The sequence below is a fragment of the Merops nubicus genome, unplaced genomic scaffold (assembly GCF_000691845.1).
Source record: "Merops nubicus isolate BGI_N331 unplaced genomic scaffold, ASM69184v1 scaffold23282, whole genome shotgun sequence".
Lineage (NCBI taxonomy): Eukaryota > Metazoa > Chordata > Aves > Coraciiformes > Meropidae > Merops > Merops nubicus.
The window spans coordinates 6375-26427 of NW_008595926.1; the positions used below are offsets into that span (position 1 = coordinate 6375).

At 38.3% G+C, this 20053-nt stretch overlaps 1 protein-coding gene across 1 annotated transcript; it reads left to right on the forward strand.

Moving 5' to 3' along the window:
- Nucleotides 1-2375: 2375 nt before the first annotated feature.
- Nucleotides 2376-18216, forward strand: PJA2 (praja ring finger 2, E3 ubiquitin protein ligase; the record flags this gene model as incomplete). Its single annotated transcript, XM_008936236.1, has 8 exons — nt 2376-2579; nt 5925-6996; nt 9114-9314; nt 9547-9732; nt 11425-11533; nt 15538-15652; nt 15956-16071; nt 18085-18216. Coding segments are annotated over 8 exons (2135 nt in total), but the record flags the coding sequence as incomplete, so codon positions are not given.
- Between the last annotated feature and the right edge of the window lie 1837 nt (nt 18217-20053).

A 20053-nucleotide genomic window follows, 5' to 3' on the forward strand; every position in this document is an offset into this window, starting at 1 on the left:
TTTCTGAGATTTAGATAAATCCTAAACAGTGAAGGGAGGTTATAACTGAACATTCATTGTTTTGAGTTTTAGTTTGCCAGTGTATGTAGCTTGAAGCTTGAGAATGTAATAAAACATTGAAAGAATTTCTGTATCAATCAGCCCATAGTGTCAAGGAGGGAAATTGTGGTAGTAATATGTTGTTTTAAATTATTGGAATATTCCTTTCCCTTTTGGGGATTATTCCATGCCTTCCTTCTGTTAACTGATATGCAGCAATCTCTCCACTGTCCTGAGAACTGCTGCTTAGAAAACTGAAAATTATCCATTCTAATTCAAATTTTTTTTTAATTCATCTGCACTTGGAAGCTTTCAATACCTGCAGGAAAGAAAGAGATGTATAATATTGATTACAGATAGAGAATATTGGTTAATACTGTTTAAAAGGCAATATAAAACTTTTTACCTGCGACTTATTAACTGAATTTATCGGGGATATGCTCTCATTATTATTCAGAATTCAGTAAGGGATAGGGTGTCAAGAATGTGAGTTGTTTCTGTTTCATGCATTTGACAGCCAAGTACATTCATATAGCTTTGGAAGTAAAGGCATGATTATTTTTTTTTTTTAAGGTCATAGTCTAGAGAACATTAATTGGGTCAGTATTACATGCATTTCTTTTTCAAACCTTGAATGTGAGATCCCGTTCTTGCCTTGTGAAAGAAAATGTTTTCTGCAATTCATAGTTGTAAAAGAAAAAATAGTAGGGTAAATGATAAAGCTGAGTACAATAAAGGAGATTGTTTTATCTTTCCATGTCAAATGTTGATGAGATTGAGACCAGAATACACAAAGTTTTTTAAGAAAGCTGGGGAAAAAAAAAAAAAATCTAAGGAAGAGCAAAAAAAGTTAAGTACTTTCTGCAGGAGAAAACAATGACACATCCCCCTGCCCCTTACCCAAATTTGACATGAAAATAACTTGGCACAGCTTCCTCCCCCCTCTCCCTGCCCTCCATGGAATCTTCCTCTTCCCCTCAGCTCTGGTGTCCCCCCCTCCCCACTCCTCTCTCCAGCTTTTTCCTTCCCCTTATCACCTCTCCCTCCTCATACCACACACTTCTAATTTTATTTTCCCCCATGATGTATATAATACACCTAGGAGGTGTATGTGTGAATGAATGATACCAAAGAAGAAAAAGTGGACATAACAGGATGAAAACAAAATCCGAGGGAACTTAATGGAATACTTAACAGAAAATGTCCCTGTGAGGTGTTTAAGGTCACTGGATCTGTGTTCAGTGTAAGACAGAAAATGCAGTTGCCTTCTTGTTAAACTACAAAAATTGCTAGGTATGTAGGGGAAAGTTTTCAGTGTTTCAGCTCTTGAAAGAAAGGTGAAATTTTGTTCAGGTGTTCAGAACTCATATATATGAAATTAAAGATATTATATTTTATCTATATTTACTGTTGCTTTTATGGACTAGACTGCTCCAGCAAACTGATGCCATCCAGACATATAACAGCAGTTGTGGAAGTCACAAATCAGGCAAGCCTGCCTGACTCTAGCAGTCAACATTGCCCTGTTCAGGAGATAGGCAAACATCACAGCTGGTTTTAAATGTGCATGGGTGGTGGTGATTCGTCTGAGTAGTGTTGTAGATCTAGGTTTTGCAGTCCTCAATCTAAGAAAGCTGATTGTCTTATACGTAGTGTGCAGGACAGGAGAGGATAGGGGAGAAAAAAAAGGTAGATGATAGGAGAATAAAGAGAGGTGTCTGGGTTTCAGTGGCTGAGGACACTGATTCTGTCAGAGCACTAGGCACAGAACTGAGCAGGAAAATCCAGTTGTCCTAAATCTGACTGTAAATTGGAATGGCTTGAGACTGATATGCAGGCTTGTGGCGAAAAGGATGGAACACTTCTGAACACTCAAATTGCACTGCTAGTTTGTGAACACACGTACATGTGCATCTGCAGTTAACCTTGAACCCTGTGCTCTTTCTGGAGAGACCAAGGAGTTTTGTGGCAGAGGAGCTACACAAAGCAGGTAGCCAGGAATGAAAGAAGCTGTCTTATTTATTCTGAAGTTCAGAAAGCTCAGTGTTCCTGGACCTTTAATGTGTCCTTTTCAGTTTGAAGAGTTTAGAGTACAGAAAAGCTACTTTGTTAATGCCACAACTAGTAAAGGCTGAAAATGACCTGGGCATAAAAAAGCCAGTGAACATGTGAAATACTGAAGTTGTAATTGCACTTGTACAAGAAGCAGCCTTTGGACAGGACCTCCTTGTGTTATATTAGCCGTAGCTGATGGTACTGCTGTATTAAAATCTCTTTTGGCTACAGTATTGACCTTTTGTTGTCTGATGAATCTCTGTCTTTTTTGTTTCCTCCAGAATCTCTTGTAGCAATGGGTCAAGAAGTAAGCAAATTTGCACGGACTGACCCAGTGGAAGGAAATCAGACCAGTGGAGGCTATGGAAGAAGACACGTATCTGTTTGCTTTAGAGCATCTATGAATAACCAAGACAGAGACGAATGTTCAGACAATGAAGACTGTGAACGACCAGAAATGGGGGAAGTTCATGGGAATTCTTTAGGTAAGTGTATGTTGTTCAATGTGTGCCACTTAATTGTATGACTGGGGTGCTTGAGGGTGGAGGAGAAAGGCACACAGAAGAATGTGAAAAGGAAGAGAGGGCCACCTTAAATAAATGTGTCAAGTACGCTTTGTAGGGCTGTAGAGGATTAAACTTAGTATTTAGGCAATTTAAAATAGTCTGTCTTGGGCTGTTTCATTTTACCCATGGAGTGGCATTCTCACCAACGAGATAACCATAATACATTGTCTAGGTCGAATTGTTTGGCTTCAAACCAAATTACAAATTCCATTTGAAGAGAATACCTGTTGCAGGCTTCTATTTAGAATGAGGGTATGAAATACTTTTTGTATCATGGACAGGGATTGTTCTGTCTTTGTTGGGTTGTGCAGTTGGTTGACAGCTACTCCATGCAATGGTACAGGCTTGAGAAAGAGCATCTGGATAGGTGCCAAGTGGAAAGGTACCTGTGGTTGTTGGTTGACAGCCTTTTGAATATGAACCAGCAGTGTCCCCAGGTAACCAAGATTGCCAACAGAATGCTGGTCTGCAGCAGAGATGGCATGGTCAGCAGGACTACACTAGTGAAGTGAATGCCCCCCTGTACTCAGCATGAGTATGGTGAGGCCATACCTTGAATGCTGTTTTGGGTCACTCACCCCAGGAAAGACATTGAGTTTCTGGAGCATGTCCAAAGAAGGGAACAAAGATTGTGAAGGGTCTAGAGAACAAATCTTATGAGGAGCATATGGGCCTGGAACACCTGTCATGTGAGGAAAGGCTCAGGGAGCTGGGATGTTTAGCTTGGAGAAGAGGAGCCTGAGGGGAGATCTTAGAAATACCTAAAGGGTAGGTGTCAGGAAGATGGGGCCAGGCTCTTCTCAGTGGTGTCTGGTGACAGGACGAGGGGCAATGACCACAACCTGGTGAACAGGAGGTTCAACATGAAGATAAGGGAGGACTTCTTTACGATGACACTAACAGAGTGCTGGAACAGGCTGCCCGGTGGGGTGGTGGAGTCGCCATCTCTGGAGACTTTCAAGGCCCGCCTGGACATGTTCCTGGGTGATGAACTCTAGGTGTTCCTGCTCTGGCAGGGGGGTTGGACTAGATGGTCTTTTGAGGTCCCTTCCAACCCTTAACATTCTGTGAATCTGTGAACTGCACTTGTTTAGCCTGGAGAAAAGGAAGTTCAGGGGATACCTTAGTGCTCTCTACAACTAAACGGGAGGAAGTTGTAGCAAGGTGGGTATTTGTCTTTTCTTTAAAATAACAAGTAATAGGACAAGAGGAAACGGCCTCAAATGGCGAGGTCATAAAAGCTGTGTCCATGTGGTGCTTAGGGATGTCGTTTAGTGGTGGACCTGGCAGTGTTAGTTTAATAGTTAGACTCAATGATCTTAATGATCTTTTCCTACTTAAATGATTCTATGATTTTATAAAAGAGCTTTTTTTCCCTCCTTCTTTTATAGACTATTTTTTAAACTGCTTTCTACTATTTGTTTTTTATTATAATAGCATAGTACAAACTTAACTTTGCCATATGCCTTTGCTCTTGAAGACCTTTAAGTTATGTTGAACATCTTGGGGCATAGGGGTTAGGATGCTTATTTTTTTGAATTTGAATAGTTTTGCAGTTGTCTATGCTTCGTATGTTTTCTACGCTTTAATCTGCTTAAAGATTTACTATTTGTAGGGCAGTGTTGACACTTGTGGAGATCTTCCTACTGTCTCTATAATGTTAACACCTTTTTTGTTCCAGTTACTCAGAAGTGAGCATTTTGGGGGCCATAAGAAATACACTGTTTAGAGTGTATTATCTGCTTGTTTAATGCAATTGCTTTATATATAAGTTCTAAGAGTAACTAATTTTTTTGTATTGGACCTAAACCAAAATACCTTTCCTCTTATACTTTGTATTTCTTTTTGTGTTACAGCTTCTCAAATTTATCTTTGAGAAATGTCTTGGATGGATCTATTTCCTTTAACTTAACTAGGTTGAATTTTCCCAAGTCAATACATATTTTTTGGATGGGTGTGCACTACTTAAAATATACTGCATATTTCCTTGCTAATTGGCTTGACATCTTCTATACATCTAAGCAACTCTAGAAGATGAGTGAAGGAGGCATCCTTGGAAGTGTTAAAAGTCTGACTGGACTTGATCCTTAGTAACTATTACATGTGGCTCTGAGCAAGAGGGGTGGACTGAATGATGTCCAGAGGGGCCTACCCTCTAACCTCAGCTGTTAGCAGTTTTGTGAGGGAGCTTCAAGATTTTAATTAGATAAAATTTACTGTTACAGTATTGCTTCCTGCAAGCCAGACTTCTAGTGCTGAGAGGCATGTGTCTTATATGAGTTCAGAGTCATTAATTCACCAACCTAGGGATTTAGGTTAGCTATTCAGATAAGAATCTTTATCTGTTTGGTTTTTAACCCTGGAACATGCATTTTACATGGTTCCCTACCTTGATCTTTTTTTTACAATAACGTGCTAGGCAATACCTTCAATTAACCATTCCTGTCTCTTTTTTTTTTTTGTGGTCTTGTAGTTAAGTTTCTAAATCTCTTAATATCAGCTTAGAAGTTTTAAGTATTCTTATCAAGTTACACAGGCCACTGTATGTTGACTATTGCCTTGGCTAGGAGGCAACTTACAAATTACTTGAACTAAGTATTCATTTTCTAGTGGCAGAAATATACATTTTTTTAACTTCTTTGACTCTTGTTCTTGGTTTTGATATTTGTTGTCCCATTATGAAAGAGACGTTCAGAAGTAATACAAACAAACTGAATTTGTGATGGTGGTGATGACTAACTCGAATGCCGTGTTTATCTCTGCTTTTTCTTCTTTTTAAGAGCTGCACTCATAGCTACATGTACAAAATGTGGTATTAATATATAATTTATAGTAGCAATAAATGGTTTTATCTGTGTGTAACAAGAGGCACAATTTAGCCAGTCCAAATTTTAACTTCTAGAAAGAAACATATCTTTGTCAGTATTCTAGTGGGGTTTTTTTTCAGATTTTCTGTTCTTGTCTTAAAATTCACTTTTATATAAAGAATATAAAATGCTGCTTAAGAATGTGTTTTTTTAATACTTTTTTCTATCACAAACTGAACTGACATGATATCATTTAAGTCTATTTCTATATGTTTATATAAGTGAGAATGTAAATATATTAGTGAAGAATGACTGCATCTCTGGTAATTGTTTCTTCCTATCAAATTGCGCTGCATTCCTTCAGAGATATCCTTTCTTTTTCATGAGTAGTTGTAGATGAGAATATTCCTGTTGGTTTTGATTATTCCAATTCATGCTTTTTTTTTTTTTTTCACAGCTTTCTGTGAAGGTTCAAGTCCACTGGTTCAAATTTCTCCTGGTTTATTAGATGAGCCTGTGTTAGAAAATATTGGAACTGGAGAACCAATTTGCCAAGTTGTATCAAGCCAAACTTTGCGAGTGAACACGCCACTATTTTCTCAACTCCCTCATGTTCTGGAAAGCAACCCAATTTCAAGGAACTTTATGAATCCATATGAAAATTCTGAGGACCTTGCAGGGTATGCATCTGGAGGATGTAATAGTTTGAATGGTCAGCATCGAACTGCATTTGCAAATTTTGACTCATGTGAGCCAGATAGCAAAGATAAAGAGGAAGATGATGCTCAACACAAATTTCCTATGGCAAGAGAAGAACCAGATGCATTTCAGCAAACACTAGATAACATACATTCTGAGGCAAAGAAACACACACAGTCTTTTACGGGCTTAGAGTCCCAATTTCATGCATTCAACCACAGTGCTTGTAGAGAATATTGCAAAGAAGTGGAACCAGTGCCTTTAACAAGATGTTTTAGTATGGATTCAGACTTGGCTTGCCCAAACAGGACATTTGAATATTCTACTGGATTTGAAGCTATACAAAGAAGTAACCTGAGTGGTGCCAGTTATGAAACAGAGCAGATACAAAATATAGTGGATGTTGAAATCGGAGCCCATGCATCAACTGCTAATGAACTAGATATCAGTGGTGGAAGAACTGACCAAGGAAAATCACCTGAGCCAGTCGTGAGACCCAAAATAAGAAAACAAAACATTGCAAACCAGTTGGAGAGAGAGAATCTTCTTGATGATGAAGATGATGATGGAGGGGAAAGTGGTTCTTGGAGGAGAACTGAAATTGCTGAAGACCAACAGGGCCCGACTCGGTGTGCCTTGCAAATTAGCAAAGAAAATAAGAGTTCTAGTATTTTCTTTGACTTAAGAGAATGTGAAGATCATCAGAAGCACACAGAATTATACCTAAGGAGAAATGCAGCAGCTCATGAACAAAATGTTTCAGATGATAGCACTTTTTGGGATGCATTTCAAGACTGCAGCAGACACTTCTCCGACAAAGATGAGGACAGGTAAAATGTCATTTTTCTATGTGTTAGTATTGACTCTTTTGTGTAAATAATGTGCAAATATGAATAACATGTTAGCAAACGGGACATAAATACTTAAGCATCTTCAGAGTATGATCAGGTATCAGAATGCCAGCTTTTCAGTTCTCCTTCAAACTTCAAGTCCAGGAAATGGACATTCTGGTAATGTAAAAAACTTTTGCTTATGTATAGGGTCAAAGTACCTTACTTCTCAGGATGATTACTTGTTTGTTTGTTTTATTTTTACTGAGCAGATGGAAGTTAGAGAGGGAAAACCTTGTTCAGCGTGGGTTTTGGCAAGTTAAGGGTCTTTGAAGCTTTTTTACTTTCAGAATTTGTTTTGCCATCAAATCTCAATTTTCTGTATGATTGCCAATGGATGTTCTTGTCTCCAGCCTTTTGAGAGAAATTATTCTTCCTTGTCATGGCTGAAGAACAACTTGATAGAATTGCTTATAATCCTTTTTTTAAACGAAACATCTTTAGGCTAGGAAGTGTTTGCAATGTAACTGTTAACAAATACAGTTTCAGTTCTGCAGATTACTCCTGAGCACCACGAGCAGTATTGGTCCTGTTTTGGGCTGTCTACCTGTAAGACAGACTAATTTGAATACACGTTTTGTTGAATAACTCTTACTCATATAATGCTGTTTAAGAACTTTTCACTATGAATAGGAGTTATGTAACTGAGCTGTTTGGGGGTGGTAATAACCCTAAAAATTATATCCTTTGGTTAATTTATAGTAAATATAGTAGAGTTTTTCAAGGTTTTTGTTTGAGTTGTGTGGGGTTTTTTTTTTCAGTTTTTCTTCTAGTCTTCTAGTTTGCTTTCATTTTCTTGGCTCTCTTCCCACTGTATTCTGGTGCAATGAGGATCATACCTGTTAGCTTCCTCCATTTAGTTTTGGTTTGTATGACAAGTACAGACCAGTTCAACCAGGGGAGACACTATTGTCAAAAAATCCACATGTGGATTCTGAGTTAATGTTACGCTTTGGCAAGTGGAAAGTCTATAACTCTTTAACCATTAAGTGATATTCTGCCTCTCTGCAAAATTTGGCGCAGTTAAATCCTGAGTTTTGAAATAGGGATATTTAATGTTCTTTCTTTGTTCAGTATTAATGACTTTAGGCATAACCTCTATTCTGGTTTGAGTCAGTATTTGTGTATAAAATTTAAAGAAAATTAATTTGACTAACAACATGGCAATATTATTATGAACTATTGGAAATTGTTCCTGGACTGTAAAATAGAGAAAACTAAAAGATTTGAATTTTGGTCTAGTCTTACAAGTATGCTTAGATAACCTTTTTAACAAACAAACAAAACACACCACCAAAAACTAACCAAAACAAGAGGTTCTAAAATGTTAGTATTCTGCTTTAGTTGGTGTGGTATGCATGCAGCCTACTAGTATCTGAAGGAAACCTACAAGAAAGCTGGGGAAGGACATTTTGAGGGCCTTTAGTGATAGGACAAGGGGTAACGTATCTAATTTAAATTTGTTCTTTCAGTTTAAAGACAATGAAGAAGCTCTCCACTATGAGGGTGTTGAGTCATTGGAACAGGTTGCCCAAAGATGTTGTAGATGCCCCAGCACTGGATGTGTTCAATATTAGGTTGGATGGGGCTTTGAGCAGCCTGGTCTGGTGGAAGGTGTCCCTGACCATGGCAGGGGTTTTGGAACTAGATGACCAATATTGCTGCTTGTGTGTTAAGCAAACACTGGTGTTCTCACTGTCACTGCTGTCATTTTTGTGTGCTTGGAGAAAGATGTGTATACTGGGTTTAGGTTAATATTCCTGAGTTGTTTAATGAACTCCACAAATGTGGAGGGGGAAGGACAAAACATCTTTGTGAAGTGAGTTGGACTTCTTTCTAAGGAACTGATTTTTTTTTTTTGACGTCTTTACATTTACTTGTTACTATCTATAGATGTATGACAAGGCAAATTAATTTCTTCTAGAAAAAAGTAGTCTATATTGAGAGCAATGTTCATTGTGCTCAATAGTAAAAAAGTAGAAAATCAGAAAATGTTTGTTGTCTTTCCTCTAAAGCAATGTTTAAATTCACACCCCGTTGCCTTGTTTAAATTACAGGTCAGAATGCAGTGATGGAGAATGTTGTACACCTTTGCCTAGCTATTTTACTTCTTCAGAAGACGAACAGCTCTCAAGCGATGAGAGCTGGAAGACAGTCCAATTGGGAGACGAAGAGGAGCCTGACGTGCAGAGCAGCACCAGTAGCACCAGCAGTAGTAGTAGTGAAGAGAGCACAGAAGAAGATGCTCTCCAGGAAGAGTAAGGGTTTATTTTATTAGCTTTCTTTAAGTTCTGACATCAGCAGCAATGTCGTATCCACATGACACTACACAGAATAACAAGTTCAAAAACTACTTACTATACCACCATTAATCATTTACCTACATCAAAATAATCTAAGTAATTGTATGTATTTCGTATCAGAAAAAAAAAGGCTTGTCATGCAAACGACTCTATTTTATGAAAGATTCATTTATTTTTTTTTTTTAAGGGAAGAGGCATCACTGGAGGAAGGAGAGCTTCCTTGGTTCCTGTACTGGGAAGAAGAAGAAGAAAGTAGTAGTGATGAGGAAGAATTTCTGCATGGAGATCTTGTGCCTCGTGCATTCATCTTGTTGGCTGCAGTTGACCCTGGTGATGGCTCCAGTGCAAGTGAAGACCCAGACTACGAATGGAGGTATGCCTTCAGTAATTTTCTGCATTAATTTCAAAGGGTTTGTAGTTACTGTTTTGCTTTTTATGTAAGATGTCAGAAGTACTTTTAGTTATTGGTATGCCCTTACTTCAACAGCTGAGTTTTAAGGCTTAAGGTATTTCAGGTATTCTGTGTCTTCAAATGAGAGGAAAAAAAGGTTGTAGATTTGCTAAATCAGACTGATCTTAGAAGGTTCTGGTGCACAAAATATTCAAGGGATGGGTGTACTTTTTCAGTTTTGAAGACAGGACGTAGAGTGGAAGTACAACAAAAATAAAGCAATAGAATGTAGTCAGCATTCAAGTCCATGCTGTAACTTGGCTTTTCCTCTTTTGCAACTTTTTTCTCTTGAAAATGCCATGTGCTTACCTTGTATTACAATAATTTTGAATGCTTCACTTAATTTTCTGTTAGATTACTGAAGAATATTGCAATATATCTGTTACAAAAATTCTGCAGATGCCAGGAAGAAAGTGGTTGGAGTAACTTGCACAGCCTAATCCTAGAATAGTATAACGTATTTCTTTTAAAGTAAGAGTAAGCTAGACAAAACACTATCCAGTGAGAGACTTAACAACTGCTCTTTTCTGCTAATTAAAAATACCGTAAACTACAACATAGACATAACAAAAGCTCTAGTATTTTCTCCTTGTGAAGTTCTATTGTGAAAAGTGAAATGGGGACTAAGGCTTGAGGATCCAAGTTAGAAGTAATGCACATGTTCTTACAGTGCCCAGCAGCAACTTAGCAAAGGAGTTGTGAGGTATGGACAAACTGTTTTTTAAATCACACAATCACTATGGTTGGAAAGGACCTTTGAAGATCATGAAGTCCAACCATTACCTAACTCTGCCAGGCCACTTCTACATCATATCCCTGAGCACCCTATCTAGATGGCTTTTAAATACATCCAGGGATGGTGATTCAACCACTTCCCTGCAAAGCCTGTTTCAGTCTTTGATCACTCTTTCAGTGGAGAAATTTCTCCTAATGTCTAACCTAAACCTCCCCTGGTGTAACTTAATTTTTTTTTTTTTTTCTGTCAGCTGAAGTGTGTAAGAAGAGGCCCACAGCCACCTCCCTACAACCTCCTTATAAGTAGCTGTAGAGAGTGATAAGGTCTCCCTTCAGCCCCCTTTTCTTCAGGCTAAACAAACCCAGTTCCCTCAGCTGCTGCTCTGTGCGTGCCTCAGTGCTGGGGGAGAGTGCTGCAGGGCTGCTCTGTGGGAGGCACAGCTAGTCTCCAGGATGGGGTGGTGCCCCTGGGAGAGTATTTAAGAAGTGGTGAGAAGTGCTGCATAGCAAAGAAGTGCAACATAAACAGCTTTAGTGTCCAAGGTCAGAGAAGTAGGAGGAGCTGCTGGAGAAGATACTCCCTTGCAGATCCTGGGAGAATCGCAGAGGAGCAGGTAGGCATTTGCTGAAGGAATTGTGCCCCTGGGGACCCCACACTGGAACAGTTAGTGGTGGGCTACAGGTGTGCGAAAGACCCTCCAGAGGAGCAGGCTTTTTCTGGAGGACTGTTATGCTACGGGGAGGGGACCGACACTGGTAGCTGGGGAACAGTGTGAGAAGGAAGGAGTGACAAACTGCCCAGGACTAACAACCCTTATTCTCTCTGTCTGTTGTTAGCTGCTTGGAAATTAAGACTGTTTTCTAATTTATGTTTTTCAGAGTGCTTGGTGAGATTGGCGGCAACATACCACATCAAGTTGTTTCTGGCATGGATCCTCAGATTGTTGCAGTTTTTGCTGTAGAGGGACACTTTCAGCAAGCCATGGAGGTATTCAAATTTTCTTGATAGTATTAGTGAAGTTGTAACAAGTTTTTATTATTGAATCCTTTTTCGGCATAATCTCAAAGTCAGGAGAATTGGGGGTGAGAAGAATACTTTCTGATTTTAGCTTGAACTTTGTGTGGTCTGCAAACTTGAAAATAAATGCTGGAAGTTCCTTTAAATGATGTAGTGCAAGAAATCATTGATCAGTGCTACTCCTTTTAGAATATGTATTTATTTCATCTTAAAAGGGAAAAAAAATACTGATTTCTACCAGTATAAATGCATGCTATTTAAATTAATCTAAAGAATGTTGCCAAATATCCTGTATAACAAAGGAAAGCTCACACCTGGATCTGTGCCTATGGATTGTCCCAGCTTTATTTTTGCAAGAGACGATCGGATGTCTCATTTTTTTTTCTCAGTTGAAAACTTTTCTGTTTGACTATCTTGCCACTAAGTGTTTTAAATTAAAAACAAAACAAACAGAACAACAGGAAAAAAAAAAAAACAACCAAACAAACAAAAACACCCCACACCAAACTTAAAAGGAAAAAAGCTTTTACATTTATCTTTTTCTAATCCTATTTCATCAGTCTGACTTTTGATAAACCAGAGCACTTGTTATTGAGAATCTGCACAGTTATGATCTTTGTCTTTTCTGTATTACATGACATAGGTCACTGACAGAGTGAATATAAGCTAGCTGAAACCCAGTTTGAGGCAGTGTGACAATTCTTACACTGCCAGAATCCACCTCTGCATGGTGTTTGTCAAATAAGAGGTAAATGATGTGTAGACATAGAACATGGTATTATGGCAATCAGATTTAATGTTTTTTGTGTGGTCCAAGTTTAGGAACAGCAGGGGGCAGTCTGACTACTTGCTCTTTTTAACAGGGCAGACTGTAGGGCATAGTGTGCTTGCAGACAAATGCCACAGATGCTTTGAAATGCTTTTGAAAGCTGATGGTGGAACAATGAGAATTTTTTTTTTTCCATGGATATGTGCAAAATCAGTGATTTTCATGAATGAACCTCATGGGGATTTTCCAAGGGGATGGAAGTGTTGTTCCCTGAAGTTGGCAGTCATTCAGTTTCCAGGTATTGTGTATCCACAAAGGTATATAGGAGGTCAGCATTATTCATGATCAAGTACCTACAGGGTCTTCTTCAGCTGTGTAGGATCTCATTACTATTATTCATCTGGAGATACTTCAGAACTGCTTATTAATATGTAGGCAGTCTGATGATATCCTTACTATAAAAGCAGTATTTGGAAAGCTGTGTAGAGAAAATTCCTTCTTTCTTTTGTAGCTGCTGGTTCTCACTACATCAAAAAGAACAGAACTACAGAAGCAGTTGACCTCTTCTGTGGTACCAAAGCAAGACTATCTGTATACACAGGGGACACTAATCTCTTCCTGCCGCCACCCCCCCCCCCTTAATTTATATGTTAACACTTAGAAGAGTAGACTGAGGTTGTTATAGCTTTGAGTTTTTCTTCCTTATTACTGTGTAACATTTCCCCAGTTACTCTGTCAGAAGAAACCTGTATGCTTGTCAGGCTGACTTGTAAAAGCAATGCTAGTCTGGCTGGCTGAGAAGATGCTGTAAATTGTTACTGTCACCAGGAGCGGTGTCACTGAAAGTGACTTTGGCAAGCAGGTAGATCACTACGGGTGTAACATACCTCTACTTTTGCTTCAGGTTTGGAAAGTAACCCATCTGCTTCCTAATAGTAAGTGTTTTTACACCAGAGCTTTTGTACTAGAGAAGTTTGAACTTTGACTAGCTTTAAGTATTATTCTGGCTTGATTAACAGATTGCCTGGAGCTTAATTATAATATCATTGACAGTCTCTCTAATGACTGTGAGTGTATTCAACCTGTTATTATTTAGTCCTTATTAGTAAATTAAGTCCTGATTACTTACTAGTAAATCAACCTGATTTACTTAGTCCACTTCCTTAACTTTCCCAGAATTCTCTTGTTTAAAATCATATATTCATTAACCAGATCTTCTTCACCTATAGCAATGTAATTACAGGAGTCTGTTATACAGCTCAGAAAATTTCACTATCCAGCGAACTAATTTACTGTAGCTATTAAACAGTTCAAAGAGATTAGGCATGATAATGGTGGGGGGGGAGAGGAGGAGAGAACGATCTGTCCCAGTTGTGATATTTGGAAAAGTAGTAGTGATTTTTTTTTTTTAATTTAAAAAAAACCCTTACATTCTGTAAAGTCCTGGGATCCCAAACCATAATAACCTGTACATGTGAGAATTTTTTTTTAACTTTGATTTGTTTTAAAGAAATTACTTACCTGGGAGTGTTTGGTTTACTTCATTAGCAGTATAGAACAGGCTGGGTGTCTCTACAGTGTCAGTGACTTCATTTATGTACATTTCATCTTCTGATTCACACTTGTGAGGTACTCAAAGCTGTGAAGGTCCTAGAACTCCTGTTTTTAGCAGTGTCAAGAATTTGGTTTCTGGCACATGGACCATGAAACAGTTGCACAAGTAATAGTAGGAAGGAAATAACAGTATCTTTGGTGTTATAAAGGTATCTTATAAAAGTCATAAAACTGACACTACTTTGCCCTGCTTTGGTTTTGAGGATGTGGTTTTAAGCATCAGAGTCATTGTGAGGCATTGTCTGATATTTGTTTTGTGTAGCTTTCACTAGGAAACAATTCAATGGTTTTGTAAAGTGTTTTCAGTTTGAGAGTACTAGTACTGGATTTAAGGAGAGTTGACACAGTATTGCATCTTCCTGTCTGTCTGGGATGTTAGATTTTTCATCTGTAATAGTTAAGTAAAAATACTGTGCTTAACTGGATTAAAACTACTCTCAAATCACTGCAGCTGTAGCAGAATACCATTACAAATACTAAAATCACCTTAGTAAGAGGTTATTGTCTGTTGTGGCAGAACTGAATGTTTTTAAGCTGCTAAATTGGAGGAATGAACCTGTTTTGCAGACGGACTTGTATGCTGCACTGGGAATAATTGTCTCAGGTTTCTTTAAATTAGCATATTTCTACATAAGAATACATGTGGCAGTAAGAGCTGTAAATACGTTAGTTTGTGATGACCTCTCTGCTGCTGCAAACACTTGACAGCAGATCTGAAGCTGCTAGTTTAGATCTGTGATGGGCTAGTTGCCTAAGCCACTTTGCTACTGCAATAAAAGTGAAAAAAAAATAATTTTCATGCTGATTATTTCAGTAAGTAGTTGTACTTGAGGGGTGTGGCTGGTTCATTCAGGATATGAACTCAGCAGTTCTGTGATCCTGGCTCTTCAGTATCAGTTTGTTCTGCTGTTCTAACAGGTACATCTAGTACATTTCTTAGTTGGATAAAAGAGTCTGAATTCTGTTGTGGGTTTTTTGTTTTTTTTTTTTTTTTTACTGGAGAGCCTTTTAATGTCTTCCAGGGTTGAATATATGATGTAAATGTCAAATCTGCCTGCTGTAATAAGAGGACTTCAGAGCACTATGTCTGTCTTAAGTCATTATATAGATGACAAACAGCTATGTGGATCCTGTTTTTCTCTGAAAGTTTACATTGGTAGTATAGCCGAGTTAATTAATGTTTTGGTGGCACCTGAGTAATTCAGTACTTGAAGCCAAGAAACAGATTAATGAGGCTTTCGATTTCAGAAAGGAAAATGCAGTGGCAGTTTTGTATTAGCAAGCACTACATTTTTTACTTGCTACCTTTTCCAAAACTTTATAAAATATACAAATGTTTATTATAGAACAAGTTGTGACTCTGTCCTGATACTTTAAGAAGGCTTAAAAACCTAAGCTGTTACTCTTTCAACTTTCACTTTCATCTCAGTCATGAAAATAAAAAAAAAAAATTAACGGTTAGTCTGACAGATATAACTTCCATTTAAGAAAGCGATACTGCTAGAATTGTATTTCTGTCCTTGCTTATTTCTTGTATATGGAATGTCAGATTTCTGACTGAGAGAACTTGGTTTCTTTTCACCCTTTTCAGGTTGCCCTGGCACAGTTGGAGGCTATCGCATTTGAAAGTGACGAAGCAGCTCCACCAGCTACTACAGAAATCATAGATGCTCTGCCGCACATTGTTGTCACAGATGACCATGATGGTATGGAAAAATAAAAATAAATTAATTTCCACAGAGTTTATAAGAATGAATCTGGTTCTCTGCAGTACTGTAGGTGCAATATTTAAACATATTGTGCAGCCTGCAATGCTGTTCTAAGAGATTTTGTATCTTGAGCTAGACTGAGTGTAATTTGGGTCTGTCTGGAAGATTAATCTTCACTAGACTAAGTGTGATAGTATTTTGTAATCACTGGTGATACTGTTGATAATACATGTATTTTCATTTCAGCTCATCTAAGATGTAAAACAAGAAAATAATTATTCTTTTTCTTCATGGCTATAGATGAAGAGAATTGTTGTACTATCTGTTGCAGTGAGTATGAGGAAGGTCAAATCATGACCGAGCTACCCTGTCATCATTTCTTTCACAGACTCTGTGTAGCTACCTGGTTACAACAGGTAAGTACTATAGGATTTTGGTGGGTTTTTTTTTTTGGTGTGTGTGTTTGTTGTCTGTGCTGTTGTTTATTTGTTGGTGGTTTTTTTTTTTTTGTGGGAGTTTCTGAGGGTTTACATTCTTCTGGGAGGAAAAGTTCATAATTTTTTGAAAATGTGGGGTGAAGTACCAAGAAATAACTGGTTGTATTATGGAACCAGACATTAGTGCAAGGAAGCAAAGTAATTTATATCTGCAAATTTATATCTGTATGTGTTTGAAGGGCAATTTCTGAATAAAGGGTGTTTTTGTGAGGAAAAAATTATCTGCTTTTTGGTACGACTGAAAGAGATGGTTGAGTTGTAACTTGTTTTGATACAAGAGAAGTTTTTGTTATGGTACTTGTACTTTGAAGTAAAGAAGATGGTTTAGTTTCCTCTGAGAAGAACAAAGGGTCTGATCTGTCTGCTGGAATATCAAGCCCAGTTATGGTGACAGCTCAGATTGGTGGGAGAAATCACCGCATCCAAACCTATCCTTCAGCTTCTCATTCCCCACCAATCCCTTCTTGCTGATGGGAACAAAGTCTAGCATAGCACCTCTCCCCATTGGCTCTTCTGCCACTTGGAGAAGGAGGTTATCATCCACACATTTCAAGAACCTCCTGCATTGCTTATGCCTTGCTGTGTTGTCCCTCCAACAGACATCAGGGCTGTTGAAGTCCCCCATGAGGACCAGGGCTTGTGAATGCAAGGCTGCTCCTGTCTGTCTGCAGTGGGTCTCATCTGCTTGGTCTTTCTGGTTTGATGACCTCTAGCAGACCCCCACTACAAGGGCAACTATCTTTTCTATCCTGACCCATAAGCTCTGGGTCCACTCCTCATCTGTTCCCAGGCAGAGCTCCATGTACTCCAGCTCATCACTGACATAGAGGGTGACACCCCCTCCTCCTCTCCTTGTCCTTCTAAAGAGCCTGTATCCTTCCATCCCAGCACTCTAGTCTTTGGAGCCGTATCACCACATCTCCATGGTGCCACTATGATCATAGCCCTGCATACATGTGCATACCTCTAACTCCTCTTATTTATTCCAAATGCTAAAAGCATTTGCATAGGCACATTTAATTTGGGTTCCTGATGAAGCCAGCTTGCTGGCTGGGGTGTGTGGAACTCCATTGCGCTGCCCTTCAGATGCTCTTCTACTAACCTGTGATCGTTCTCTGAGCTCTTGGCATCTACTGCTGGCACTGGCATCAGACTGGTAAGAGTGGGGTGGATTGAGGTTCCTCTCCCCCAGTAACTTTAAAGTCATCTTCACCAGCTTGGCAAGCGTATGACCAAAGATGCTCTTTCCTTTTTTTGACAGATGGACTCCATCTGTAATCACTTTCCTTCCAAGTATCTTAAAAAGGCTTACATCAAATTGAGACTAGACTAAAAGAATTGTAATTAATGAATTGATTTTTTTTTTTTCCTTGCACTTTCAATCTCCTTTATACACAGTATGAGCCCAGACTTGCTAGTTCTTAGTGAGCCTACAGTGTAACTCATCATATCCTCCAGAGGTTCAAGAGGAAGTTTGATTCAGACTAGGGAGATTAGATCAGTATACCTCTAACAGGAGTTGTTGTTGGTTTTAATTTTTTTTTACCTTGATAGTGTTGATTACCATGTTGATATTGCTGGTACTGTATGTCTTGCCTTTTTCTGCTCTCATAATAAACTGTTCTTGCTGAAAACTAAGACAAAATTAATTCCTGTTAGATTTGGGCTGTACTAGAAAAAATATTCCCACCTGGAAACCAAATTCTTTGAAGCTCTTACAGAGACCCCAGTGTATCCAGTGTAGAAGTGGTGTAAAAGCAAAACAAAGCTCTCTTCTGAGATTACTAGCTGTCTCTTAGCTCCAGGTGGATCTCCAGCCAAATCTGACTTTGAGACAGCACTGTTGTGAAGACATTAATAGCTTTTCAATAAAATTGAATCTAAACTGTTCAAATGACATGGTGGGTTTTGTCTTTTTGTTTGTTTTTGTAGTCTGGAACTTGTCCAATTTGTCGTCATGTGCTTGCACGTGTGCGTCCGGAAGCAGCTGTTGCCCCTGATCCCAATCCAGCTGATCATGTTCCAGAACCTCCTAGTAACGATGATGAAGAAGCTTCAAACTAGAGTCTGAAATCAAATCTTGGCCACCAAAATAAAAATCTAAATGTTTCCTTTTAATTACAATGTGAAAAGAATTATGTATGAAATGTTCAATGGAAAACACTGTTTGTACTATGTATTTCGATTTAGAAAGAGGGCAGAAGGCCTTCAAAACTCTTTAGGTACAATAATATCTTAAACTTTCAAACTGCAACTTAAAGGATATGCCGCCATATTTTCCTGGCAGAATCTTTGCTGGTAACCGTAACGTCTAAACCTTGTATTATGATCAAATTTTCCAAAAAGTTAACTTATGTGACACTTTGTTCAGGTTCTTACAGCTGCAATAGCTGACTGGAGTTATAATCAGTTCTATTGTATGAAGCTGAATTATTTGTTCTTGTCAAAGTTAATGTCACTGAGTGACTTTGTAATTGATCTCACTGATATTTGCATCAAATGGGAAGAAGTTCGGTGATGCCAGCAATGGTAGAATTCTGTTTTAGTGGAAATAAATGGCGTAATGTAGCAACATTTCTTACAACTTTATTTTGTAATAAACTTTTTTCTGAAGTATTCTTCTGTCTGTTTTTTAAATTTTCCAATGTCTTAATATTTTAAGGGAGAAAAACTGGTCTCAAAAATCTATTTCTATAATTAATACTTAACTCTGTCCCTTCAAGTTTGTGTATGTTAATCATTACAGTGCAGAAAATTAATATCTGGATGTTATACATCTACTAATGTCTGTGCAAAATCTTTTCTGGGGCCATGGGATAGAACACAATTCCTAATATATAGGTGCATGGGAATAATATGAGGAGTCCAATCAAACCATCTGTAAGCAGTTACATATTATTTGCAGTGACTTCAAAATTAAGCTGAATTAAGCTGTTGGAAAAGATATTGATTAAGAATCTTATAGTAGCTCACCGCCTGCTCCGTTGTGATTATGGTATCATCACAGTACCTCATTTTTTTTGCTGATATTAATATATTTTTTATTAGCAGTAGAAGTTAGTAATATTCATACCTGAGGGACATACTCAGCTGTGTGATGTACTTTGCAGTGTAACCTGGGGACTGCAGCAGAACAAAGAATGGGTGGCAGTTGCCATGAGTCTGCTTCTGAGGTCTTCAGTTATGTAATACCAAAAACATTAAGTAGTTTTTTATGTAAGTGTATAAAAGTATAAGGAATCCAGAAGTATAAGGAAGCCAGAACAGTAGGATGCTGCTGAAAAGGTGGCAGATGTGTGGCTCCTTGCGGACTTATTTTCCTCCATTAAAACTTTATATTTGCTGAAGTAGGCATCAGTAGGATTTGTGAAAACGTGACAAGGAACATATACTTCTAGGCATACTCACCAGCAGAATTCATACTAATTCAAGAAGTGCTATAGTCTTCCACATCTCTATTATAAACTGGTTCTGTAGAAAGTGGTTGATACATGTCTACCACTTACCCCAGGTGATAAAACAGTGCAGCCTTTAAAGCTCATCTAAGGTGTGTATGAGATGTACGTAGACATAAAGAGGGAGTGGAAATGAAGACTTTGTGAAAGTCTTTATTTGGAAATGAAAACTATCACTTGCAGGTGTAAAAAAGACCAGAATGATTGACTTAGTATCAAAATTGTTCTTGTTAGGTCTTTGTTAAGGCCTTTGGTTCTCAGGTGGCTACCCTCTGCAGCAGATGTTACAGGTATGTTAATGAGCCTGTACTTTGTTTCTCTGTGGAATGGCAGAGTATGCTGGCTTTCATTTCATCATTTAAGTATGGTGTTCTATAAAGAGAATTACTTTAACTTCTGTAGCAAGATTTGGAAATTCTCTGAGAATCATAGAATCACTATGGTTG